Here is a 27911-nt window from a genome sequence, read left to right as displayed (position 1 = left end):
TGGTGCTCAGGGCTGACCCCGTGCCTCCACATTCACCACCCCTAAACACAAGCAGTGCCCTCGGCACAACAATGCAACATATCTGAAGATGAAGTACACTGAAGAAAAAAAGAGACACCTTTATGTGGTTTTAAAACAAAGTTCAGACCATCTTTAATTTGACAACATTATGAAGTGTTAGATGAGAAAGAAGTCCATCTGTTTTGTTGTACACTTTATAAAATACAATGGTGCAAAAAAGAAATATAATCAAACCAACGTACATGGCACTTAAAGGAACAGTTCACCCCTCAATGATTAATGTCTTGATCAATCATGTTTGGATGTGAAATAGAAAATGTTCTTCTGATGTAACACAGTAACTTTAGTCCTGATCAGAGAGCTCTAGGTCCTCAACCTGATCTTCCTCTCCCTCAGCGACCTCCTTTAGCTCTGTGCTCAACATCATCTTTGGTGCTTTGCCTTTAGAAGACGAGGGCTTTTTCTGGTCACAATCTGGAGAATAGAGAACAGATAAATGGTATGCTACAGTTAAGATGGTTGAAAAATAAGAGGGGGATCCTGAAGTGAATATATTGAATATCAAGCCCTAAACAGAGCCAGCAGTAGCTTATTACAGAAACATATAATCACCAGAATCATCCTCCAGGTCATCTACATCCTCTTCATCACTCGGGTCTGAAAGGTCCTCTAGGCCTTCATCAACCTCAGAGTCACCCTGTTCATCTGCAAAGAAAATTCGAAAATGTCTTAAGAACAATAATCACTTACATTTATTCATTCAGTCCAATTTCTAATCCAAATGGACTTCCTGATACTAGAGATGGGAATTGATAAGAATTTAACGATTCCGATTCCATTATCGATATTGCTTATCGATCCGATTCCTTATCGATTCTCATTGGGTGAGGGAATAAGAACAAATTTGTTTGTTTGTTTGTATTAACTCGCTTTAATATCTGATCAGAAGACACAGCACAGAGTACACAAATTATGTGTAGCAACCTCAGAACAAATCTAAAAGTAGGTGAGCTACTTCTCAAAGGAAAGTCCAGGGACCTATAGCATAGGGCAGTGTTTCTCAACCAGTATGCCATGGCACGCTAGTGTGTGCCTTGAAAGATTATCAAGAAGAGTGCCTTAGTGCCTTCACATTCATTGGTCCAGACAAAAAAAAAAACTGCCATTTATGTGCCATAAAACCAAAAAAAAAACATATATATATATATATGAATGAATCTGTCATGAAAACAAGTTATTACAGCCACCTTTTTGAAATGTATTTCAACAACGAATTTGAGTAGAAACAATTATATAATTACAAATTTGATATAAAAATGTACAATTTAAATGTTTGCATACAATGTATATAAACGTATACATTTTTTTTTTATTAATAAAAAAAAAAAAGTGTTATTTTTATTTTTGTTTCGCGGCTAAATTTAAACTAACTTCAGTTGCGGTGTTTCTGTAAAATACATAATAACTTAGTGCATCACTAATCAAAGTATAATGACTTGGTCTGCCTCTAAAATCTTTTTTGTTTTTGTTTAACTGACTTCAGAAATCCTTTTCACTTTTTGCTCTGCTAGCGAATGCTAAGTGTTATAATATAATAACATTTAACATTTAAGAAACTTCTGCACATGTGGATTCTCATTAAACACTCAATGAAGCTTGTCTAATTTTAGAGTGAGCATTCATCTAGAGACTACAAGACTACACCACTGACCTACCCATGCTGCTCACGCACAAGTTACCATTTACATGACAAAAATAAAGGCTAGCTTCTGACGGCAATTTAGCCTCGCTAATCCAGAGGTGTGTGTGGGAGTGTCTCGTGCTCTCTGAAGACGCAAGGTTGAAATCCCTGAGCTTTGAAGTGGGATTTGATACGATGCTGCCTGGGAGGTGAATGGCAGCAGACACCCTCCACCCTAATTACCCAGAACACACTGGAGCCAGCCAGAGGGGGAGCCGAGCTCAACACCAAGCGCACACCTCGCTGCTGAGAGCGGGCTCATGCATCTTAATATAGCCGGTGGACGACTGACCGGAGAGTTCAGAGAGGGTACAGAAAGTCCACCAGGAGCACGAGGCAAAGACTTTAATGACTGCCTGTGGGGCTGATCAATACAGTGATGATGTAGGAGGGGGAAACAAATCAAAGACACAATCTACATGTTGCTCTCAGCACTGAAAACCGCCTCGACACAGGAACACTGAAGATCAGGGTGTTTACAAAACGAGCAAACACGCTTTAAGATGGAAGAGCCTCGAGCCAAGTCTTTGAGAAAGTCGACAGCATTAAATGGCCTGGCACACTGCAGCGACATCAAAATGACAAACTAACACGACATTAATAGGGTAAAAGTAGACAAACCTGGCAAGTGGTGAAGCACATCAAATCATAGACAAACAAACCAAAAAGAGAGTTTAGAGAAGAGAACCATAACAAGTGTGCATTTACAGACAGAAAAAAGTTCTTATGAACCATTTGAAAATTGGTTCTCTTTTCAACTTGGGTGGATGAATGAATTATTCATATGAATTATTATTATTACAATTTAAAATCACGGTTTTCTATTGTAATATATTTAAAAATGTAATTTATTCTTGTGACAGTAAATCTACATTTTCAGCATCATTACTCCAGTCTTCAATGTCACATGATCCTTCAGAAATAAGTCTAAAATGCTGATTGGTGAAGCATTTCTTGTGTTGAAAACCGTTGTACTGCTTAATATATTTGTGGAAAATATTTCTTAGGACTCTTTGATCAAAAAAAGAGATGTCAAAAGAGCAGTTTAAAATAAATGTAATTACTGTTACCGTTGATCAATTTAATGTGTGTACGTACGTACTTTAAAACATGCATGACTCATAAAAATCTCTAGAATTTTTAAAAATTAAATGCATGAAATTAAATTTGCATGGGGGTTTATCAAACTAACCTGCAGGATATAAAAATATTACTAATGGGGATATTACAAAAACAACAAAAACCCACCTAAATCATATTGGAAATTCTGTTTGTTTTAAAGTAAATATTGTACACATCAAGGCTAATACTATCCATCAGAAACTGATTGATGCTAAGGTAACCTGCTTCAAAACAAGCTCCAGTAAAACCAGTCACGTCTTTAACTCATAGTCAAAACAGAAGTTGCATTAGCCTAGCATCCGGGGTATGGACACGTACATATTGGTATGCCATACAAATAAAGTCTCTTCTTCCTTCCACCTCCACTCTTGTCTTTTCCAGTCCTCTTCTACTTCTACAGCCACTTACACTGAAACTCTGCCATGTGACTGCCATAAAACAAACTAGAAGTGAAAATGTCTTAATCAAAAGTGTGAAAAAGTGAAATATATTTGTTGGTTTGGTAAAAAGAGTAGAACAGAACAACAACAACAAAAAAAGGGCTTTTTGTTTGACAATATGCAACCGAGACCACAAATTAATATATTAGGAGGTCATGTGACTGTTCTCCGGGTCTAAGCGCTGGAGGTATGGGGCCGGTTAAGCCGTGTGGTGAAGGAGCGGCCACTAACATCTTTCCAAGCGAATGTTTTGAATTACAAACCCCCACTGGGATCCAAGTATGCAAAAAAAAAAAAGCTTCCTGTAAGAGAGAACAGAGTAAGAGAGCGAGAGACCGACAGAATGAGAGAGAGAGATTTGTAAGGACTCCACACAATGAGCACCAGATGTATAAAAAAAAGAAAAAAAAAAAAAAACTTCCTCTTGCCTCCCACCTCCATGGGACTTTTTCTGCGGCTGTCGGCTCATGGGCGGGAGGAGTGGGAGAGTGTGGCATGTGTCCGACACATGACCCAGCACACAACTCCAGATATAGAGTTAAAGAGGAGAGGCAAGTGCACGTCTGACAGCTGACCTGCCCTCCACTCAGAGAGAGAGAGAGAGACACACAGAGAGAGAGAGAGAGACACACAGAGAGAGAGAGAGAGAGAGAGAGAGAGAGAGAGAGAGACACAGAGAGAGAGCGCGAGACCGAGAAAGAGAGAGAGAGCTCATACAACTGAAATGGAATGGATATATATATATATATATTAGGGGTGGAGCCGAACCCGAATACGGTATTCGGAAAGGCACAAATAACGTGTTTTTTACAAATACTTATTTTGAACAAATACTTTAAAAAATATTTGTATTCGGGAACAAAAAAAACTTTATATCAAAAAGCTGTGTTTCCTTATGAGACCGCCGTGCACGCCCGGATCAGTGAGTGAGTGACGGACACAGGCTGCTCCACACAGCAACAGGGAGCGAAAAAACTCTTAACTCCATCACTATTTTTGTTGAATAGATGTTTGTACCTTAACTGGGTTCCTGAGGCAGTTTATAACTTTCGGGAAGCGGAGTTTGATCGGGAGATTATTCCATTACGCTGCATTATTGACGTCTGCAGTCGGGTGCTCTCATGTTCGCTCTGTTTACGTAACGTCAGCTGTTTAGCGCGGTAATTTAGACAATAGGCTGTTGACAGAGTAACGTTAACGTTCGGTTAAAAAGTTTAAAAATGCTTGTGTATTTGTGTCGAATTGTATGCACATGTGGGAGTTATATGGTACGTTTAAGTTACTCTGTCTTTTGCAGACAACAAGGTGTAGGCTGTATGCTTCATAATGTTCACAATGGTATTTTATTAGTTGTTGGTTTAACCATGGATGAGGTAATGGCTGTTATGTTATTTTCTTTTCAATGACGTTCATTGTTTCATTGCTGGATTTATGGAAAAACATCAACCAATATTGCATATACATAATTATTATAATGGATATAATTAAAGAATACTTACACTATAACGTAAATTAGAAGGGTAACGCAAAAAAAAATTTGTTTTACGCCTATTTTGAATTTTATCCGAATACAAATACAAATACAAATACTTTTCCCCCCTCAACAAATACAAATACAGATACAAATAGCGGCTGCTTTGCACACCCCTAATATATATATATATATATATATATATATATATATATATATATATATATATATAAATAAATAATATTATTTTAAATTGTATTTAAATTATTATGCATGTAATACCGATTAGTTTCCTACTGGAAATGTTTATAAATATTCAACATCAACTGTAAAGATCAATAATCAACTTTTTAAAGCCAAAATGAAATCAAAATAGAGTTTGATTTCTTAATATACATTCCTTATATTTTTGTGCATGATTCATCTGCACATTAAGATATAGAAAGAATATTTATCTTTACAATCATTTGTTATACAAATCAATGTTATAGCTTGCTCCACCTCTAAAACAACTTTCCCCGTCAGCTGACAGCTTCCCCTCTAATCCGGTCATATAGACCACGTTTCACAACCAGTAATGAAGAAAATCAAGACCCATCCTACTTTTTTTTTCTTGCTAAACGTCCCGTTTCACACAGAAATGCTGCTATAGAGAAGTATAATGGGTTGAGAAGAATATTTAATCAGAGTTAAAATAAAGTTCAATAAATCTCTGTTGGGTAAAGTTGACTCCTTACAAAATGTATTAAATTTAGTAGTAGTAAATTGTATTTCTCTTCTCTGATAAGAGAATCTTCTGACAGTGCAGTGCAATGGACAACAACCTCCCAGTGACAAAGACAGTGACGTCACATTGACGTCCCATTGCACGTTAGTAAGGTATATACATTAGTTGCAATGCGGGAACAGAGTAGTACATTAACATGAAGACTTACCTCTGGATTTTAACAGGTCGTCGTCATCATGGTCACTATCTGAATCAAAGAGACCATTGAACTCCTTTTTGTCAGCCTTTTTCTCATCAGCCTTCTTGCGCTTGATTTCAGGGAGATTCAAATCCTCCATCTACATTAAAAAGCGATGAGAGAGAAAAAATATCTTTAAATACTATCATTAGTCAAAACTGGCAAAAAAGTGAACAAAAGCCGCAGACATGACGTTAATGAGAACATAATGCTTCTGGGATTTTTTGGTTTTGTTTCAGATTTAGTTTAAGATCAAATCTGGTTGAGACATCTACAATTGTTTATGATTTTTTTTTCCTCTAGTTATACAATGATTTTTTCCCTCTAGTTGTACAATGAGCTATTCTGCGAGTTTTCTTCCATCTCATTAACATCAGATGTCACAAAATGAGCAACACAAAATTTAACTTATTTTATCTATAGATATCTTACTAATATAAAGGACTTAAATGTATATAATAGTAGTGAGAAAAATATAATTTTTAAACAAAAAAGTAATAAATGTATATTCTCCCCTAAAAACATAATAGGATATAAGTATGTGTGTGTGTGTATTGATGGAGGAAGTGGCAGAGGCAGTGGAGGCAGGAGGGAGAGGTAATCAGATCTGAGCGTGGGGACTCGGTGGATCAAAGCCTGGGACGCAGCCCTGAGCGCTATAATACTCTTCCTGTAGCACTAGCCCTGCCGCCTCCTCCGCCAATCTGCCGCTTCCTAGACGCCAACACTCCGCCTGGTGTCATCTCCATTATCTCCCTATGGACATGCTCCAGCTCCACACACATACAAGAACACACACCGTAGGTGCTTTCACAGAACCAGCACTACAGTTTTCACAAAGATGATCACAACTGTGTGTTTAATATAAGACTAGCATTAAAATAGCACTGGGATAAACAGCCGCCTCGATATATTATTTATATATATATATATATTAAAAATGATTTGATTCTAAAGATCAAACTAAAGCATTGTGGTAAAGGTGTGGTTTGGATTATTTTGGTCTAATGGTAGTTGCTGTGGATTTGGCATTTTTACCCTTTTTTTCCCAGAGATCTCCAGCTGAATCTCCTTTTCACGAAGTTTCTTCCACTGGCTGTAATATTTAGTGATGGGAGTGCCTTCCTCTGCTACTTGCTTCTCCCAGGCTGCCTGTAAACACACCAAAATAAAAACACACAACAAATGTTATTGCATGTTCACCCATAGGAGAGCTAAACAAAAGGGATCTGAATACACATACAAAACAAAACAAAGCCATACAGTTATTTAAAGGCTACAATTGTAAGACATGACGAGTACACACAGGCCTCTTCTGTTATTGTGGATCAATAAACCCCTAAAAACAGACCAGGCCTGTATCATCTAAGAAAATGGAAAGTTTGTAGGGTCTATCACTACACCCTAAAGTAATATTAATAAAGAATCAAGCCAATCGTAGCAATTTCCAAAAATTGAAGAGGACCACGCTCTCAAAAAGTAAAAATAAGTGGCTCGCAGAAGGATAAAGGGACAGGGTATAAGAGAGTGAATCCACCAGTCTTTCCTTAAAGGTCTTTGTGGATGATATTGATCAGGTAAAATGAGATTAGTTGCCCTCCAAATCCAATAGACCGTAATAAATCTCAACTTTAGTCTACAGTTAGCTAAACTTATTTATAACAATTTGCAGCAGGTTGTAGAATAGTGAAAATGATCAAAGATATAAAAAGGCGCAATATGCTCCTTTCTTGATACAACAGACCCTAACAAAGCGAACAGATGTGTACATGACCAGTGAGGCTAAGCTCTCTGGCAAACTGGGGGCTTCATCCTTTGCAGCATCTGTTCAATAACTGCTGTGCACATTCTGGAAAGAAACCCTGATGCGATCACTTGGCGCGCTGCGGTACTGAGGCTAAAATGAACCGCAAGAAATCACGATGCATTGTTTTAGCCATTGCAATGGTTAGAATGCTGACACATTAAACCTTGCCATTTAAGTGGGTGAGACAGAATTTCAAGTTTAATAGCGTTGATATGTCATATATGCATAATAATAAATAAAATAGCTGGGGATATAGTGTCTATGTTGCTCAATATTAACTTATGTACTAGTAAATGTAAAAAAAGGGAAAGAAACAAAAGCACATTAGAAAATCACTAAAACCTAAAAATATAAAAGTGAAAGCTAATTCAAAACATGAATAAAAAACTAATAGCAGAATATAAATAAATAATGGAATATAAATAATACTAACATAAAATTAGGTACCGGTGTGTATTATATTGGTATAATATAGGTAGGTAGATATTTAACGTCTGTGTGAAGTGTGTCATAGTGTGGTAATATTAAAGCTGTTGAAGGCACTGGCACGACCCACAGAGACAGATATTTGTTTGTTGGACTAATCCGTGGGGCAAGCGGCTTTATGCAGCTGTGCTGGCGGCGGTGTCGGGTGAGAAGTTTGCCATGCCACCCTCGTTACTAAAGGACATCTTTCCCGCTGGCCGGAGCCCGGCGACAGACGCACCCCGGCGTGGTGCCATGCTGTCTGCATGCTCTGCCCTACTGCATCTCTCCCTACAGCTCAACATTACACAGAGGAGAGAGAAACCGTCCAGCCCTCCTTCATTTCAGTCTTAAATGCCCTTAAATATTTATCAGAAGCATGAGTCGTTCCAGAGACAGCAAGGGGCGGGGAGGAGAGATGAACGGGCTGTGCATCGGCAGGGGTGACAAATGAGAGCGGAGATGGAGATGAATGGAGCAGAGATCTCGCCCCAGAGAGGAAGCAACTTCTCACCTTCTCTCACAACCTTCACCCCTGCCGTCCCCTCATTTCTTTTCTCCCCACCAACTTTGTCATCATCATCCCAATCGGCACCAAGGTTTTTATGTTAACTATGGTTATGAAGACAAAAATATCACACACAAAAAAAACAATAATAAAAGAAATAATGTGCACTACAATATGAAGAAAAACTAAATAGAATTACAAATCAAATTAATTTTAATGTATATTTTAATTCCAATCAATGTCAGATGGTCTGATCTAGTTTATTGTGCCAAAAATAGATGGAAAGTCAAACAGGAAGGGGGGCATCTGATTGACATATATAACAAAAATTTTTTTAATTTTCTGTATGCGATGTTTAGCTAATTAAATCTGAAATGGATTACAATGATATACGTTAATCAAATTAATGCAAATTATTTACTAAATTTGAACTACATGTTTATAGAATTACTAATAAATTATAAAATATGATATGGGCTAGGTGCACAAGATGGCGCCTGTGAGCTTCGGCGATGCGAGTGTGCGCACATTGCTTCCGCTAATACTCTTCCGATCTTAGCAACGTTCGCATTTACTGTAAAAAGAAACTTATAAATTAAACATGGCTAGGTATAATAATAATAGAAAAAAGTTTCAAGGGTAACTAAATGATCTAACTTAAAGTTGTTTTAGGGTCAAGTAAGACTGAGGCTTTATTAAAGGGATAGTTCACTTTAAAATGAAAATTCTGTCATCATATTCTCACCCTCAAGTTGTTTCAAACCTGTATGAATGTCTTTCTTCTACTGAACACAAAGGAATATATTTTGAAGAATGTCAGTAACCAAACAGTTAACTGGTCCCATTGACTTCCATAGTAGGAAAAAAAAATACAATGGCAGTCAATAGGACCAGTTAACAGTTTGGTTACCGACATTCTTCAAAATATATTCCTTTGTGTTCAGCAGAAGAAAGACATTCATACAGGTTTGAAACAACTTGAGGGTGAGAATATGATGACAAAATTTTCATTTTAAAGTGAACTATCCCTTTAATGCTCTTCATTGATTCAAGTAAATTTGTTGACATTTGGGTATAAAGTGTTTTAATTCTACAATATATGGTGTAAAAACGTCTGAGTGCTGCCCTCTTCAGGTTAAACGGTGGCTACTGCAGTTGCGTTTTCCTATTGGATGTTGTGGTACTGCGTGACGCTCACCACGCCCTTGCCTAAAGAGAGACGGGTCTCACCCTCCGCTGGACTCTGCCCACTTTTCCAGCATTTTTCAAATATTGCGAGTGAGTGGAGTCAGGCTCTGACCAGGGGTATACCCTTTAATAAAAAGATGGTGGTCTATCAGATTCTTATAACACTATGTTCCTCTGGGCGGTAATCACAGATTACCTCATCGAGATACACTGAGATTAACTTTCATTCTTTCTCCTGTTGATTCTGCAGTTCAGGCTCAGTGGTTAGTGAAAATCCACAGGGATTGCAATCATACAAAACTTAACAAAATCAAGCATGAAACCATATTCTAGTACACCCCAAAAACAAAATTAAGACTTCGTAAAAGGGCATAATAGGACACTTGCGTTTCAAACGCCATTGGCTCATGTAATAGTAAAATCAATTTCTGCTTTCTCTTGCTCTCTGCATTGGCGTCAGGCGAAACTAGAAGTGTCTATGCACACACTTGCTAGATCGGAATTACACCATGGCGGCCATATCCAACTAGCCCATTAATATCTGAAACTAAAATTAATTTTCAAAAAAATAAAAAATATGATTTATGCACCATGAAAACTACCTAAAATCTAAAATTGAAATAAATAAATAGTGACATTCTCAAAACTACAATAATTCTAACCAGCAAGCACAAAGTCTGCTCCAATCTGCTACTGGATTGACGTTACCAGACGCTCACAAACAAAGCACTTAATGTCTGCTCGTCCTCCTCAGAGTCTCTCGCTGAGAGAAATGGCATTAGAAAGCTTTCCGCTCCATTACTTTCATCTGCTCTCATATCCGCCACCGACCCAGCATCAGGCTATGGTCGTAATAGTACTCTGTGCCACGGTGGCCTTGTGTGTCTGTCTGAGGACCTGTGACTGCACTTCCTGACCTGCAGGTGGTGTGGTCAACTAGGTCTCAGGCCAACCGCCACATGCTGTTTTCAACTGGCCACAGCAACACACACTCCGATGTGTTCACACGTAAACACGCAGGGCTCTGAACACGCAAACACAGACGAAGACTGTGGGTGACCAGCAGTCACCTGCGAGGGGACGGAAGGCAGGGTGGTGTTTGAGGTGGGTGGAAAGAGGAGGAACTGCAGGGATAACAGTCTGCTTTTACAACTAAAATAAACATCTGACTGCCATGTCTGGTCCCAAAGCTCACAAATGTCTGACTAGAAGTGCTGTTACGGTCACCATGTAATTGGAAAAAAAACTTAGAAAGGAGAAAAAAACTTCCTTGGCTTGAAGGAATTTGTCAAAACAAGGATATAAATAATAAAAAAAATTAAAAACTCATTCAATGAGTGCTTAAGTAGTTCAAGGGATAGTTAAACCAAAAATGAAAATTCTCTCATCATTTATTCACCCTCCAGTTGTTCCAATTTTTTGCTGAACACAGAAGATGATCTGGGTAACCAAACAGTTAGCAACTGAGTTACATTGTATTAAATACCACTGAAGTCAATGTCGTCTTCAACATTCTTCAAAATATCTTCTATGTTCAGAAGAAAGAAAAACATACAGGTTTGGAACAACTAAATGATAACAGAATTATAATTTTTGGGTGAACTATCCCTTACATCACTTGCTGCACCGCCCTCCACCATTTTTATAGTAATAAAAATTATTTAGAGAACAGACACTAAAATTAAAACCTGAACGTGTCTGAAAATGTTTATATGTGTTTTTCATGAAGAAAAATAGTGAACCCATCAATGAAGTTTGCAGTTCCCAAATTGCAGCCAATTCAAAAGCGAAAGTAAAAAATGCTCACCACACTCATAACGGTGCGTTTCTAGTTCAGCTCATTAATTGAAAATGCTCGCTCTGCTTATGCGTTTACTCTGAATGTGTTTACTGAGAAGCGCTTGAATTCATCGAAGAACACAAATGTCTCAGTGATTTAAACTAGTTTAAAGGCAGATGAAACCGCGCTGACGAACAGGAGAAACACTGTGCGCAACGATACAGTCAGAAGCTTTTCCGGCTACACATTCCCATCATACCACGGATTTACTGTAACGTTAGCCTAGTAATATTTACTGCACCATGAAATGTGGGATATACATATTGAATTGTATTATTATTAATGTATAAAATGTATAAAAGGACTAATGGAATATAATTACAGTATTTAATAATGCATTTAGGCTACTGGTTTTCATACAGATACCATAGAAACCATAAAGTAACATGTTGCCATGATAGTGAGGTGCTGTAATTGTTAGGCTATTAGGGGTGTCACGATTCTCCAAATCCTCGATTCGATTACATTTTCGATTCTAAGGTCACAGTTCGATTCGATTCTCGGTTTTTACTCTCTTTTTTTTTAAAGCACAGTTGCTATGCCATTTTTAGACCAAACTTTTATGCATAATATCGGACCTTTGTTCGCAAGGTACCACACTGCATTGTCAAATTTAAAACATTTATTAAGAACATAATGTAACAATACTTATATCTTCAGTCAATTGGAAACTTAAGCAAAATAACCTGCGATCTAGTTTCTCTTTTGTAACTGCAGTCTTCTTCACAGAAGATTACATTCAAGTTCACAACAAAACAAACAAACAAACAAACAAACAAACAGTTTAACAGATACATCTATGCGTCGCGCAGAGCCACGTCTTTAAAATTCTAACACTTTATTATCTGAGAGTGTACACACACACACACACACACACCGGTGGCGCCATTCGCCGTCTGTCCGCGGCGCCAGCAACGGCTCGGGACCTTGTTCAAAATTAATCCTGCCGCGCCAGAGAGCGCTATTCACATAGTTTTATATTACATTTATTTTAAATTAATACATTTTATATACATTTATTTGTCTCAAATCGTCGTTATGACTTTGCTGCAATATACATGTTTACATTCATTTACAGAAATCAGCTGGTTGAATGAAAATTGCTGATGTTATCGGATTTTCAGGATACATTCAGTTAACGGACGCTCTCTGAGATAAAGTGCAGACTAAGCAACGTTGTACAGTAGCCTCATAACATAGACACGATCTTAATTCCATAATGTCCTTAAACATAATATTGAAGGCCATAAACATGAAAGTGCGCGTCCGGTGTACGATACCTCGAGTTGTCATAGACGCGACGTGTCGCTTCTCGTCCGGTGTGTGCGATTGCGATACCTCGAGTTGTCATAGACGCGGCGCTTCTCGTTCTCGTCCGGTGTGTGCGTTACCTCGAGTTGTCAAAGACGCGGCGCTTCTCGTTCTCGTCCGGTGTGTGCGATACCTCGAGTTGTCAAAGACGCAGCGCTTCTCGTTCTCGTCCACTGTGTGCGATACCTCGAGTTGTCAAAGACGCGGCGCTTCTCGTCCGCTGTGTGTGATACCTCGAGTTGTCATAGACGCGGCGCTTCTCGTCCGCTGTGTGCGATACCTCGAGTTGTCATAGACGCGGCGCTTCTCGTTCTCGTCCGGTGTGTGCGTTACCTCGAGTTGTCAAAGACGCGGCGCTTCTCGTTCTCGTCCGGTGTGTGCGATACCTCGAGTTGTCAAAGACGCAGCGCTTCTCGTTCTCGTCCACTGTGTGCGATACCTCGAGTTGTCAAAGACGCGGCGCTTCTCGTCCGCTGTGTGTGATACCTCGAGTTGTCATAGACGCGGCGCTTCTCGTCCGCTGTGTGCGATACCTCGAGTTGTCATAGACGCGGTGCTTCTCGTTCTCGTCCGCTGTGTGCGATACCTCGAGTTGTCATAGACGCGGTGCTTCTCGTCCGCTGTGTGCGATACCTCGAGTTGTCAAAGACGCAGCGCTTCTCGTTCTCGTCCGCTGTGTGCGATACCTCGAGTTGTCAAAGACGCGGCGCTTCTCGTCCGCTGTGTGCGATACCTCGAGTTGTCATAGACGCGGCGCTTATCGTCCTCTGTGTGCGATACCTAGAGTTGTCATAGACGCGGTGCTTCTCATCCGCTGTGTGCGATACCTCGAGTTGTCATAGACGCGGCGCTTATCGTCCGCTGTGTGCGATACCTCGAGTTGTCATAGACGCGGCGCTTATCATCGGGTGTGCGGCCCCCAGAGGAGGTTGACTCGCAGAATTTCAACACGTTTTTTTCTGCTTGACAAGCCGACCGAATGTGACATGGGGGCGTGGCAGCATCGACGATTCCATTTTTTAATTCGATGATCGGGATTGTGACTTAATTTCGATCGATTTCGTGACACCCTTATAGGCTATGCCCAGTTTTATCTGTGGTTATCATGATCTAAATGCATGATGCTGGATCACCAATTGTTAATTTTAATAAAACTCAAACAGTCAGAATATTACATTTTACCAAATAAAAATTAGCACATGCAGAAACTAAGAAATCATTTTTTATTATATGATACAAGATATTTATTTTGATAAAGAAAAATGACATATGTTTGAATGTTCCTACTCAGATTTGTGAATGTTCACTGTTTGGCAAGTGTTGGTCATGATATGTTCTGACAATAAAGAGTAGTTTAAAACCACAATTAACGCTCTGGTATCTTTTTGCTCCTAACTTTCACTTAGGAGCAAAAATCTGCCTTTAAACTTGAAAGAAATAAAGATTTGACATTTATCGTGATAATTATCGTTATCGACTGATATAAATTTATTTTTTGGCCATATCGCCCAGCCCTACTTACAATGTACATTGTAATATTAATTAACTACATCACCTTAAAATTAATTAAGCGATAAAAGTTTTAGATATGAAAATTATGATTTGAATCAAAATTAAAAATTGTATTATTGTAAAATATATCTATACATATCTATTAATTATTTTTATATAATTATATTATAGTCTGTAAATTATATAGTATATTATTATGAATACAAAACACTACAGTGATGTGATGAACTTTCAAGTGAAAAAAAAAATTGTGAAAAATAATGTAGGCCAGGACTTCATTGTATCATTTAGGATTTTACTGGTTTCTGATTGTTCAACATTTATATTAATGGTTAATATTTTTTTCCCCCATCTGTATGGTATTTCTGATACAAGGCCTAAATTGTACTAATGGAATATATGATAGTTGTAGATTTAATCATAGCTTTATCTTGCATAATAAGACCAGGTACATGTAATAAGAAAGTACATTTATCCATTTTGAGTTTATGTTGACTTCAATGTTCCTGGTATAAAATGATACACGCAATCTCTTGTACTCACCACAGCTGTGACATCAGACACGCCAAACGCTGCTTTCTGCCTTCGTCCTGTGATGTGGCTGCAGTTCTCCTGTATCTTCTCCAGCAGCTGGCGCATCGGCTTGCAGTAATTGGCCACTTTGCATTCCTTCAAGAACGCTTTCAGCTGAGGAGACCAACAAGAGAGACAGAGGGAGGAAGAGCAAACAAATGAAATATCATAAAAATTATGTGAATATGGAGCCACATGCAGATATAATTTCTAACTATGCTCAAATAATTCATATAGTTCTAATAACTCTCTGTATAGATTCAATTGTTCAATGTTTAGCTTAAATCTGGAATTAAAATTCTGCCAATGAAAAGTACGGAAGAACCGGGAGTGGATATTATAAATAAACCCGACTGGGCCAAAAAGCATAAATACTCAAAACCGGATTTTTAAACAGCAGTGAGGAGAGCTCGGTTTTGGCCAGAGCAGAGGATGTGGCCAGTGTGTGTGTGTGTGTGTGTGTGAGAGAGAGAGAGGGCTGAAAGAAGTAATGGTGAAAGAAGTGTGTTTGTGTACTGTGTTAATGTGAACACTGCAGTGTAAGTGTATGCTGTGTTGCTAGTCTAAGTATTGGGATGTGTATGTTGGGGTGTGAGGACTGAAGAAGCTGGACTACAACCTGTGAATAACTTTGTATATGTGATCTGTGAGAATGAGAACCATTAAATACAACTGGTGTACAAGCTCCATAACTTTCACTTATTGTGACTTGTTGCTGATGTGGTAACTGTTAGAAAAAGAAAAGTGAAAGTGAAAGCATTTGTCCAGAACAGTACCTGAACGATGGCAGGCAGAGCCAGCTCAGGAAAGCCAATGGCGCAGGCCTGAGTGTGGAAGTACTCCAAAATGAGGTCATACATCTGATCCACTAGACCATCCTGGAACAGTAAAAACACATAGCAATCAAAACTCAGCACATGAGATGCATTCTCAGGAAAGAAACGCAAACAGAAAGTGATAGAGTAACCTTTAAATGTCTACACCATAAAACAAGACCAGATATCGTCGCTGTCGGGTGGATTAGTTACATGTTTGTGATGTTAGGGAACAGAGGTGGTTTTAAAATGCGTTTTGTCTTTGGTACACTGCAGATTTAAGGAGAAAATAGTGTTGAGTGATGAATTTGTACATGGTTTGTCTTAAATCATATTAAAAACGCCACATAGACATAAACAACATTAAAAACTTGATTTAAAGAAAAAATATGTTCTAGAAATACAGTGTTTTTATCCATCTTGTGAAAAGTAAAGTTTTTGGAGATACAAGGTAACCGTCCGACAGCGACGATATCCTAATGTGTAACTCAGGTTGTTACTGACATCTTTGACTTTAGCTAACTTTCTCAGCAAGACTGTCTGCTAAGGGCTGTTCATACAGAATGGGTTTTTGAATTCCGCTGTATGGACATGTTTGACAATTCATCTCACATCTTTTGTAGCTTCTCAGGCACGACATGGTGTTCTAATAAACGCGGCGTTCAAGTTACAATAAGTTCACCTTTTCAAACAACGTATCTCAAGACCTTGCTTTTTTTTAAATGGAAAAAAGCACAGATTTTTTGATTCTTGTAAAAAATCAAAAAAAAAAAAATCAAAAAAAAAAAGAAAAAAGTTGCTACCACAGAAACCGAAAATTCTCGGGCCAGCAGCATGTGTCCAAATTTTAATCTTAACCGTTTTATTTCATCAGAAACTATCTGAAAACAGGGCTTTGAGTGTAAAATACCGAACTTGTCCTTTAATATTTTTGTGGAAACACTTTTTTGGAGGGTTCAAAGTAACAGCATTAATTTGAAATAGAAATCTTTTGTGACATAATAAATTAAAATTGATCAATTTAATACGTCCTTGCTGAAAAAAGTATTTCTTAAAAATAAAAAACTGTCCCCACACTTTTGAATTGTAGTGTAAATGTAAATATTTAATGGATACCTCAATGTCAAAATGAGGAAAAAAAGCCCAAAAATGTAAATACAGCCATAGTAGCAGTAGCCTAGTGTCCCTGAGGAGGTTACATACAGGGAAAACCAAACATGTCTCAGTCAATCAGTTTTCCCTACACAAAAATGGCTGCCCCCCACAAAGTATTCACAACTCTACTCAACACCTGGCATAAAAGCATTCACACTAATCCTGACCCGGTTTAGGGCAGGGATCGAACATAAATCCCTTGCCCTACCTAAAATGTACAGCCGCAGCCCTCACAGACACATTCCTCCGCAATGGAAACGGGAAAGCCCTGCTTGTAACTGCCCTTACTAGTTGGGAAATATTTAAGATTTAGTAAGTCAGACAGAGATCCCAGACTGCAAGGGTGGAGCGGCGTCTCGGGGGGCCTGTGGCTGCGGTGTCTTGGCCTGGGTGTATGTACTGGAAAGCTTCCCCGTGCCAACCAGGAGAGCAGGATAATCCCCGCAGCTTGTGTGGCAATCCTCTTGGCAGCGACACGGCGCGCGGCGCTTTAGCCTGTGTAGCAGCGTGTTCGGGCTTTCATCTCCTAACCTCAATCCAGTTACAGCCAGTCAGCATGAACACATGACAGGCTCTCGGCCCAGGAGGAGGGGCCATCTTTATCCAGTCCTTTATCTGATGCATTTATGTCGTTGTTTTTTAGCTTCATTTTAAATGTCTTTTTGCTCATTATTTTGGATTTATTGTACTGTTAGGACTAGGTACCGATTTAAAAAAAAAATAATAATAATTTTTTAATTCAGCAAGAATGCAGTAAATTGACCAAAAGTGACAGTAAAGACATTTACAATGTTACAAAAGATCCATATTTAAAATAAATGCTGTTCTTTGAACTTCAAAGAATCCTGAAAAAAATGCATCACTTGTTTCCACAAAATATATTAAGCATTTAAAGGCAAAATGCTTCACTACTGGCAAAATGGGCTTTCAATACAACTTGGCTGCCTTTACAGTAGAAAGGCAAAAAAAGGAAAAAAACTGTCGTCTTCCCTTTTGCCAAATAGGTAAAAAAAACACCCATAATGCACTGGGCATGTTCCCATCTAAGGCCACTGCCAGTCTGCTTTCAAAATTAGATCAACTAAAAATTCCCAAAATCTGATGGGGACTAAAAAAACCCAAGGAATATGCATTTATTTTTAAGTTATACAGTGAAAATGTTCACTATGATGTATGAAGGTCTGAAACTCAAATATGTACAGGATGTGTCACCTTATAAGCCTTTTCTTGGAGATTGGTCTTGCTGAGTTTGAGGATCACTGCAAAATTGATGGGCTTTACACTCATGCGGCCTGGTTTCTTATTGAAGTCTTCCTGCTGGAGGATCTGAGGGGAAGAGTGAACAAACAGATACATCAGAGCACTCCATCACAGACACACGTGCACAGAAACACACAAAGAACACTACAGCAGTAACCCACTGATTATTCAGACGAACACAAACTAGAGAATTACTCAACAGGGGCTTATAGTAATTTAAAGTATAAAATCTAACTCGGGTGTACAGACGAGTGTTGGAGAAGCTACTCTGACTGAAACCAACTGCAGCATCCCAAGCAACAAGTTACTCAAAGTAATGAAACCCCCTTGCAACATTTGCCAACTACACTTATGCTAACTAGAACCAACCAATACATACAGATGACCTGCTTCTTCATTAACTAATCTACAGGAGTAGTCAGAAGTACAGGTATTGAGGAAATTATATTAATGATTACCACATTTTTTTTAAAGTTGATGATGGTGAGATCAGATCTCCATGTGGAGCACCGGCTGTTGTAAGACTCCCTTGTGCATACAAAAATCTCTCTGGATTATTAAAATTAACAATAAAACACTGAATTATTACAATTAAACTAATGTTTCCTGCTGACACTACACCAAAATACCACTTAAACAAATAGGGTAAAAGATATCAAACAGGGTAACAATGTTAACAGATAAGTTAACGCCAAATACTGAATTTCCACTGAACACCAAGTGCACCCTGTGAGAACTGCAAGGACTCAATTTTTTTATTTACACCACCATTCAAAATGGACGTTTGCACTATTTTAAAAGAAAAAAATACATCTATTAAGCAAGGATCACAGTAAAGACTTTTATAACATTATCACTGCTTTCACAAACATTTCAAGCATCACAACTGTCTTCAACATCGATAACAATAACACATCTTGAGCAGCAAATCAGACTATTAGAAGGATTTCTGAAGGATTATGTGACACTGGAGACTTGAGTGTTCAGAGATAATTATATGCTATAAATATATATTTCACAATATTACTGTTTTACTATATTTTTGAAAATGTTTTGATATTGTATATACTTAGTTATACAACAAAAACTTTTGATTTTGAAAAGTAGTGTACATGAACACTCTGAATGAACCGATTCATTCAAATGTATTCGATTGACCAATTTTATTAATACTAAATTAACTTGCCCATAAAGCTGGAAATGCAAAATAATGTTACCAAAACCTGCTATTTAGTACAAGTAACTTGTTGGCTTTTAATTATTATAAGATTATTTCCAATAATCATTTGCAAACAACAAACTATAATTAATACTTTTCGCCATACTTTTTCCACAACCAATGACTGAAACATGATGTTACGCCTGCAACCAGTGAGGCCGCATAGTTTGGTACATGGTTGTGACTTCTCGCATGACTATCTCTGTGCTTCCGCATTTGAGAGCAGTTGAAAGTGTTTGACGAGGTCATCTAGAACCGGCTAGGTGTGTGTATGTGCTCATGGACAAACAACGGATGTGGTGTCGCCTGCGGGACACAGGAGGAAGTGGTGGCGCATGGTACCAACCTGATACGCTCAGGGGCTACTGCAACAGGAAGCTCAAAATCATAGAGCTCTGATAAAATGAAAGAGTGAAAGAGCGGGAAAAGAGAAAAATAAAGAGAGATGCCCTACTCTACATCGCTGTACGCATACTTTTAACATGAGTGCGAAAACAGGAAGTGGACTGCATCACAAATAAACACAGGGAGCAAGAAGGGGGTCGGTGGGAGTCGCCACACTGACAGAGGATGTGGTCTGCGCAACACATTTGAGAGCAGAGTGAGAACCACAGACCTCCCTCATGCGCACACACACACACACACACATGTACTCTCTTCCCCCCCAGGCTTTATCACAGTATGGTCAGGACTGGTGGAAGATCGCAGCCAAGCAGTGACCACCCCCCATCCCCCATCCCTCCCTTCCGTTGGTCTCGGCTGCTGTCGCCTCCACGCTTCTATTCTCACAACAGCTGTCACCGCAGGGGCCCACGCCAGCCACACACAAACACACGTTTTGTCACCCGCCTCACACTGTGGAAAATGTTGACAGTTTGTGACCTCTACTTCTCCCAAAAACGAAGACGTGCAGCGTTCGCACACATTAGGATGCGCGTTCATGCAGACCGCACACTCTGATCTCTGCTGTCTTAGAGTCTTTTAGTCTTTAATTTAAAGGTTGTCGACCGTTTAGGTAGCTTGTCTTGTCTTACTACTTGGTTTTTCAATAGTGACTAGTCGGATGGGTCTTTTGAATAATTAGGCTTCACCTGAGTTCAACAAGATGCAATATTAGGGAGTTTCCATATTGCATAGGTATTTGTGATTAAAAATCAGATAAATTCCATTTTCTGACAGATTTAGAAGTTTGAGGCTGGACTTGGTTTTATCCATCAGGAATTGTTATAAACAGCTACAATACCGTTTTTTAATGCTCAGCAAGGGTGGATTAATTTGATTAAAAATACAATTAAAACAGTATTATAGTGAAATATTATTGCAAAGAAATGAACGAAGCTAAATTTTCAGCATCATTACACCAGTCTTCAGTGTCACATGATCCTTTCGAAATCATTCTAATGTTGATTTGCTGCTCAAGATACATGTCGTCTTATTATCAATGTGAAAACAGCTGTGCTGCTTAATATTTCTGTGGAAATCTAGATTTTTTTTTTTAGGATTCTATGATGAATAGAAAGGTCAAAAGAACAGAACTTGTTTGAAATAGAAACCTTGTAAGCTTATAAATTTATTATAAATAATGTATACCGGTAATCATTTTTACTGTGACTTTTTACTGTCAATTGAATTATTTGCTGAAGAATTCCTTGCTTCCAAGAATCCAAGCAAGTCCTTGCTGAATAAAAGTATTAATTCCTTTAAAAAAAAAAAAAAATCTTTCTGAACCTAAATGTTAGTGTATTTTGCTATTGGTTAATGTTATTTAATAATGTTACATAATATACCGGTAATAGTAAAAAACGACTTTGATGGCAGTGAAGTGAAAGGGATGAATTTAGACAGTTTACAGCGCTCAGTCTATCAGCAAGCTAAACCACATCACATTGTTAGCATTTAATTAATCTGCTTTAAAAGAAACCAGATTATAAGTTTGAGCAAAAAAAAAAAAGAGACTGAGGTCAACTAGCTTTCTCTTTTTTTGACTCTTTGGTTGGTGTATGTTTATTCATATGACGAATTCATGTTATTGTACTTCAGATGTGATGAAAGGTCAGAGTATGGCAAAGTTTTATAGTTAACAGTTAAAAAGCAGGGAAAAAGTGGTGACAAACGCCGTGGGTACAGTTCTCATTGGCACACCACGTCCACCCACACAGGAACCTGTTTATTCAAGACAGCCTGGGAGATGTTAGGGAGATATCGGAATAGTGACTGTGATGGTGGTATGATATGCCAGTCTCACCTCCAGCAGGAAGGGCAGGGCGGGCACAAAAGTCTTGGTGTTGCCAGACAGCAGGATGATCGCTCTGACGCAATGCAGTCGCAGAGGGTAATACCGGGAGATGGGCACAAGCCTACGGACACATCAGAGCCATTATTGACCTGATACAGTTTAACTGAATTTCTGTACATAAACAAGTAATGTGGATTTTTTAAATATACGTTTCTGTCTTTTATTAAATCTTTACTCTAAAAGTAATGTAGTAAAGCTGAAGTTCTGAGCTCAAGTTCACATACTGAAAGCTGTAAACTTAAATATGGTAAATGCCGCCACCTGCTGGTAAAGTTTGTAACTAACAAAGTAATTTAAAGAAGTCTTAGTTCACCCAAAAATATACATTGCATTTTACTCGCCTTCAAATCGTTCCAAACAATAATGAATTAATTTCTTCCTGACACTTTCAAGCTCCACTAATGACAAATAAGCAACATAAAATTGGTTCATTTGACTCATGCACTTTATTCAAAGTCTTCTGAAGTAATACGAAAGCTTTGTGTGAGTTTTTTTTTAAATGGGGCAATACTCAAGGGCACATGGGAGTTTACACACTGTGACTATTTGACTATTTTTGTCTCATTTTGGAGCATATGTCCATATTCACTTTTTCATTTGTGGGTGAAATAGCTCTGTAAAGAAAAAGAAAAAGAAAACCAAATAAAAGGCAAAAAAAATTAAATCAATCATACTTGATGCAGCCGATGATGACTTGACACAGTGGGTAGATCAATGGCTCCAAAACCTCACTGGGGTAAATGGTGCTCAACACACGACACCACAGGTACAGACAGTGCACATACTGCCAGTTATACACAGACTGAAATGTCTCCTGAAGAAAACGCATAAAACAGAAAAATACCAATCAATATAAAGCAGCAAATCAGAAATGGATATTAATTGTAAAAAGTGAGGGAATGAGAGTTTGCTAGAACAACACAAAGCTGAAAGGCTACTTAAAAGTGTCAGCGGAAAAGGAGAAAAAAATCTTTGGAATAACAAGCATGATGAATCACTCACAATAAACTCAAGTCTGAGAAGATAAATATGGTCCATTTTAATTTAATTGTTAACTTTAAATAGTATTTTTTTTTGCACACAGAAGAAAAGCTGTCAAGTCTTCTAACTACCTTCTTCTTCAGATTCATGGCGTTCCTGAGGTGGATGGCCAGCTGACGGATGTAAATAAAGGCGTGCTGGTAGGACACCTGTGTGTCCAGTGAGTACATCTCAGAGAGAGTCCGCTGCATGAAACTAATCATGGGAAGAGTGTTGGGTGACGTGAACTTGCAGTTCTTTACGTAGGCGATGTACATTTGCTGCAAACAGAAACCTCACCGTTAATAATGAACCACAGCATCTTCACAAGTATTTCATCATTACGAATGTATAAATTGTTTATACATTGATTATACATCCCCCTAATACACTACTGTTCAAAGTTTGGGGTCAGTACAACTTTTTTGTAAAGAAATTATTATTTTATTCAGCAAGGACACATTCAACTGTTTAACAGTGAAGATTTCTATTTTGGATCAATGTTGTTCTTTGCTCTTCTTTCTATTCAATAACAACAAGAAAAAACACTGAAAAATGTTATCATGTTTTCCACAAACATTTTAAGCAGCATAACAGCTTTCAACATTTATGATAAGAAATATTTCTAGCACCAAATCAGGATTATCATAAGATCATGAGACACTGAAGACTTGAGTATTGATGCTGAAAATTCTGCTTTAACATCACAGGAATTAATTACAATTTTAAAACATTAAAAGAGTAAACAGTTCTTTTAAAAGTGCAATAATGTTTTACAAAATTACTGTTTTTACAGTATTTTTAAAAGCAGCCTTGGTGAGTACAAGACACTTCTTTCAAAAACATTTTTTTAAAATGTTACCGACCCCAAACATTTAAACTGTTGTGGATGCAATATTGTCAGTAATTCATGGTAGATTTATGACAGCTGAGGTCAACCAATATATCAGTTTGACATTTAAGACATTGGTCAATAGTTCTAATGTCATAATGTAGAATACCATATTCAACTAAATATTCACTATCTGAGCATTATTTTTAACTCATCCACTAGCTGCTTTTTTGTTTTTGAGGAAAAAAATAAAATAAAATTAACAGCACCAGTGTAATGCACATTATGGTCATGGACATTTAGTGCAAAAGAAAATCTCATAACTTGTGAAATAGTTATGAAATAAACTTCCACTGTGCTGTAAAACTGACCTTGAGAACAGAGTCTAGGAAGATTTCCTGTTTGTGCCGGCAGATTTTGTTGAGAGCTAGAAAGGCCAGGACCCTCACGGTCTCCTCTCCTGTGCTCCAATGTTTGATCAGGCTCTAGTGTCACAAATGAAAAGGATGCTGAATTTTATTGTTTGATTAAAAACCATCCATCTCAGTGCACTGAACACGATGTTGGTCTTTAAGTTAGTGTCATCTATTTGTAGCGCTTACTTTGAGAAAGAGCCTGCACTGTTTTGGCAGACTCAGGTAGTACGGCACCATCTGGTTGGCGTGACGGAGAACTGCAGCTATGACTGTGGCCTGGGTTAAACTGGAGAGAAGCTGAGGAGGGGGAAAAACAACCACACATCACTTCATGTTAGCAATGGCGTTCAAGTACTGGAATTTTGTGGGTGAAAACTGAAAAAGAAATCTACCTGAACAACACCAGCAACATACATCTTAATATCAGTCTGATTTTTCTGCCACCTGGGACTTGAGGATGGGAGTATTATTCTGAAAATACAGATGAACACAATGTTTTATAAAGAAATATGACAGATTCAAATGTCCATCTATACAGCAGGAGGAACTGTTACTTCTTCTGTTCTTTCTCTGGAGCTTTGAGCTTCAGCATTTTGTGCAGAGCCGCATACATGTCCTTTATACAGAACAGGACGAGGGAATTGAACACTGTAAATGGGAAAAAGATAAAGACTGTCACTAAGCACATTAAACATATTCGTTCTGTAAGCGAGTCCCCTAAATAAGCCCGTAAGTTACCCGCGCTGTCTGAGATGGTATATCGACACAGCTCCTCAGAGTCACCCTTGGTTGTAGCCACAGCAGCTTTGAAGGCTTGTGTGATGTCCCTAATCAAATTCGGCGTGGGCTCTTTCTGGAAACAAAACAACATAAAAAAAGAGCCATGAATCAAACCAGCTCACAGATGAACAACATTACAGACTCTGATTTGAAACAAAAAGAAAAGTATATACAGAACACACACACTATCCTTCAAAGGATTTTTTAAAGAGGAGTCTATGCTCACCAAGGCTACATTTATTTGAACAAACACAGTACTATATTATGAAATATTATTACAATTTAAAATGAATGTTTTCTATTAATTTTTTTTTTTTTTTTTTTTCCTGTGATGCAAAGCTGAATTTTCAGTATCGTTACTTCAGTCTTCAGTGTCACATGATCCTTCAGAAATCATCCTAATATGATTCTGATATTCTAATATCATTCATATTATCAATGCGAAAATAGTAACGCACTTATATTTTTGTGGAAACTGTGATTAAATTTCTTTATGATTGTTTGATGAATATAAAAAAATAACTATTTATTTGAAATAGAAATCTTTTGTAACATAAATGTCTTTTCTGTTTTTGGTAAATGTATTACATCTTCGCAAAATTAAAAAACAACAACACTTCAGAATGGTAGTGATGGGGTCTCTGCTCTGCGCCAACTTTCATTTCACTGATTGGTGATTCACCAGAAATAGCAATTGCTCCCCCTTGTGCGAGTTCCAAAATATACAGCTAGCCATATCAATAGCTTTTTATGCAATTAAATTCAGGAACTCTCAGATGTCTCATTTGCTATAAACCAAAATATTTTCCGTTTATCAACTTTGAGCTTTGGTAAAAAAACAACAAGAAAACAAAAACCACACTGCTCATCCACTCCAGTTGTGCATCCTCTTTTGACAACGAATGAGAGCTCTTACAGAATTATCTGATGCTCCTAAAAGAAAACAGTGAATAAAGTATAAGATAAAAATGTTACCCTGAGTCCAGTTCTCCATTTCTCAATCATTGCTTCTGTGACTTTGGTAGATTCCTTAGAAGATTTTAATGGTTTCGCAACCTTTTTTCCTGATTCCTCCTCCACCTCACTATCATCAGCTTCCTAGTGTCAAATAAAAATTGTGGAAAACACACTTATATTATATACACACACACATATATATATATATATATATATAAAAACATACATACACACAATTCACAGCAAATTGTGAAAAACTTTTAATTTAGAAATTAAAAAGTAATAAATAATTTGTTGCATAAGAACAACTAAATGGCTGACCTCCAGTTGAGAAGGGAGTTTGTGGTACATCCTTTCCTCTTCATCCTCCTCCTCATCCTCAAGACTATCAGAGTCATCAAAATTCAGGAGCTCCTGGTCATTTTGTTCTAAGTACTTATAGAATTCTGGGTCTTTGCTCTTGAGGGCTGATAGCTGGTCCTTGTGCTCAGATGCCTTGCCCTGCTTGTTGATAGACCTGTGGCATCATTGATCAGAGTTAGACCACTGAAACAGCAAGTTATCTAACTAGGTACCCCTCGTTCTGACAATAGCGTATCCTCTGCAAACATTTCTAGCATGTAACAGAGAATGAAAATAAAAACCGAGACACTAGAATTATCACTAAAATGTGAAGGCCACACTTACGTCTGAGGTGTAGGTTTCTTCTTTTCTCCTTTCTGTTGTGTTGATTCCTCATCCTCACAATCATCTTCCGCATCAGAATTGAACCCAGATAACATGAACTCATCCACACTGAGATCCTCCAACTTCCTGCATAAATTTAGATGGAACATCACTAACGCATTCAGTAGGTTTTTGTTTGCAGTACGTTTAGCTAGCTGATAATATAATAATAAATATAATTTAATTTAAATCAAATTCGATTAAAATACATTAAGTTAAATAAAACTAAGTTGTTTTTTTTACAGTAAAATAAAACGCAAATGACATTAAATTCAATGAATTTAACAAAATAAATAAAATTTGACAGCACAGTACTATAGTGAGTAAAACAAATCGTAGTTATGTAACGTAATAGAAACTGAAAATTAATATTAAAACAATATAATTTGAAAAATATTTAAAGTATTAATGTGGGGTTTTTAGGATGGGCTTCCCACGAGGATGATAATATTTACGTCCATAGATGGCATCCAAAAGATTGAAAACCCCTGCTCTACAACAAGACTGACATGTCTTGAGACCTAAACCTGCTTTAATGTTCCCCAAAAGAGCTGTTCATTTCTTAATGCGTAAAGCATTTATTTTTATTAACAATGAAGTGTTTAGACTACGTTCATACCTTCCTGAAGAGTAAAAACGTCAAAAAAGGTGAATAAAGCGCAGAAAGTTTCAATGTATTTTTTTAATTGTAAAGGATTATGAAAAGGATTAAGTTATTTTCAAAAGATTAACAATGCTCAAACAACTTTTTAGCAAGCACATGTAACTTAGCCTAGTACACTAGAAAATGATGATTCCCTAACACATTTTGTAGCGAACTATGGATTTTTTAAAAATCAATTCAGAACTATTAACTATTGTATATTTAATGTCAGCACAATCATGTTCTCTCCATTTAATGCTGATCTACTCATAGACTGATGAGGTTTAGTACACCATCTGTGGCTAAAACTAGCTAGCTATCGTCAAATATCATCAGATAAGTGTCTTATGAAGTGATCTGAGCTCTGACAACACTATCTACAGTTTAGTTAACTGTACTCGAACCAAAGCAAGAATATGCGATTATATATTCGAGGTTAAATAGCTAAGAATGGGACATACCTCTTGTTTTTCCCTGCCATGCTGGATAAGAAACGTGCACACAGGGACGCAAATACCCACAATGCACCGCTTTCAGGAGCTCAGCTGAGTTGATCTTTAGTTTATCGTTGCGTAACAAAACAAAAATGAAAAAACAGTTCTGCTTGCTTTTGTTTTTGGTAGTAGTATTATTATAAACATATTATTTATTCCGTCACCTCTACATAATGTGTGGGATTTATTTTTGCCCAAATGCAGAATGTTTACTTTAACGACTTTTACAGTAGCTTTTTTATTTTTTTTAATCTGAAATCCACCGAGACATGTCTCCAACCACAGCGCACAATTGCACAAACCCCCATTTGGGACCGTGATTAAAACAAAGCAC

At 37.7% G+C, this 27911-nt stretch overlaps 1 protein-coding gene across 1 annotated transcript; it reads right to left on the bottom strand.

The window, feature by feature from the left end:
• Positions 1-50: 50 nt before the first annotated feature.
• noc2l (NOC2-like nucleolar associated transcriptional repressor) lies at positions 51-27895 on the bottom strand. The gene is made up of 19 exons (XM_079588153.1): positions 27545-27895; positions 26402-26527; positions 26036-26231; positions 25733-25855; positions 24716-24830; positions 24532-24625; positions 24370-24448; positions 24164-24274; positions 23933-24046; positions 22822-23010; positions 22384-22523; positions 21659-21770; positions 18147-18260; positions 15741-15842; positions 14935-15078; positions 6799-6912; positions 5731-5860; positions 634-726; positions 51-495 (listed from the first exon to the last, which is right to left on the bottom strand). Exons 1-19 carry the CDS (start codon positions 27562-27564, stop codon positions 365-367), a joined length of 2247 nt encoding a protein of 748 aa, XP_079444279.1. The 5' UTR covers positions 27565-27895; the 3' UTR covers positions 51-364.
• Between the last annotated feature and the right edge of the window lie 16 nt (positions 27896-27911).

Source organism: Phoxinus phoxinus (genome assembly GCF_949152265.1).
Source record: "Phoxinus phoxinus genome assembly, chromosome: 18".
NCBI lineage: Eukaryota > Metazoa > Chordata > Actinopteri > Cypriniformes > Leuciscidae > Phoxinus > Phoxinus phoxinus.
This window is presented reverse-complemented; position numbering and strand designations above follow the sequence as displayed.

Bases quoted from the DNA above. Each gene is read 5' to 3' on its own strand.
- noc2l (XM_079588153.1), bottom strand. From the start codon at position 27,564: ATGGCAGGGAAAAACAAGAG. The intron at 24,449-24,531 runs GTAACAGTTCCT...CTGTATTTTCAG, and splicing joins CCAGAGAAAGAACAGAAGAA to AATAATACTCCCATCCTCAA. The intron at 18,261-21,658 runs GTGAGACTGGCA...TCTTCCCCTCAG, and splicing joins CCCTGCCCTTCCTGCTGGAG to ATCCTCCAGCAGGAAGACTT.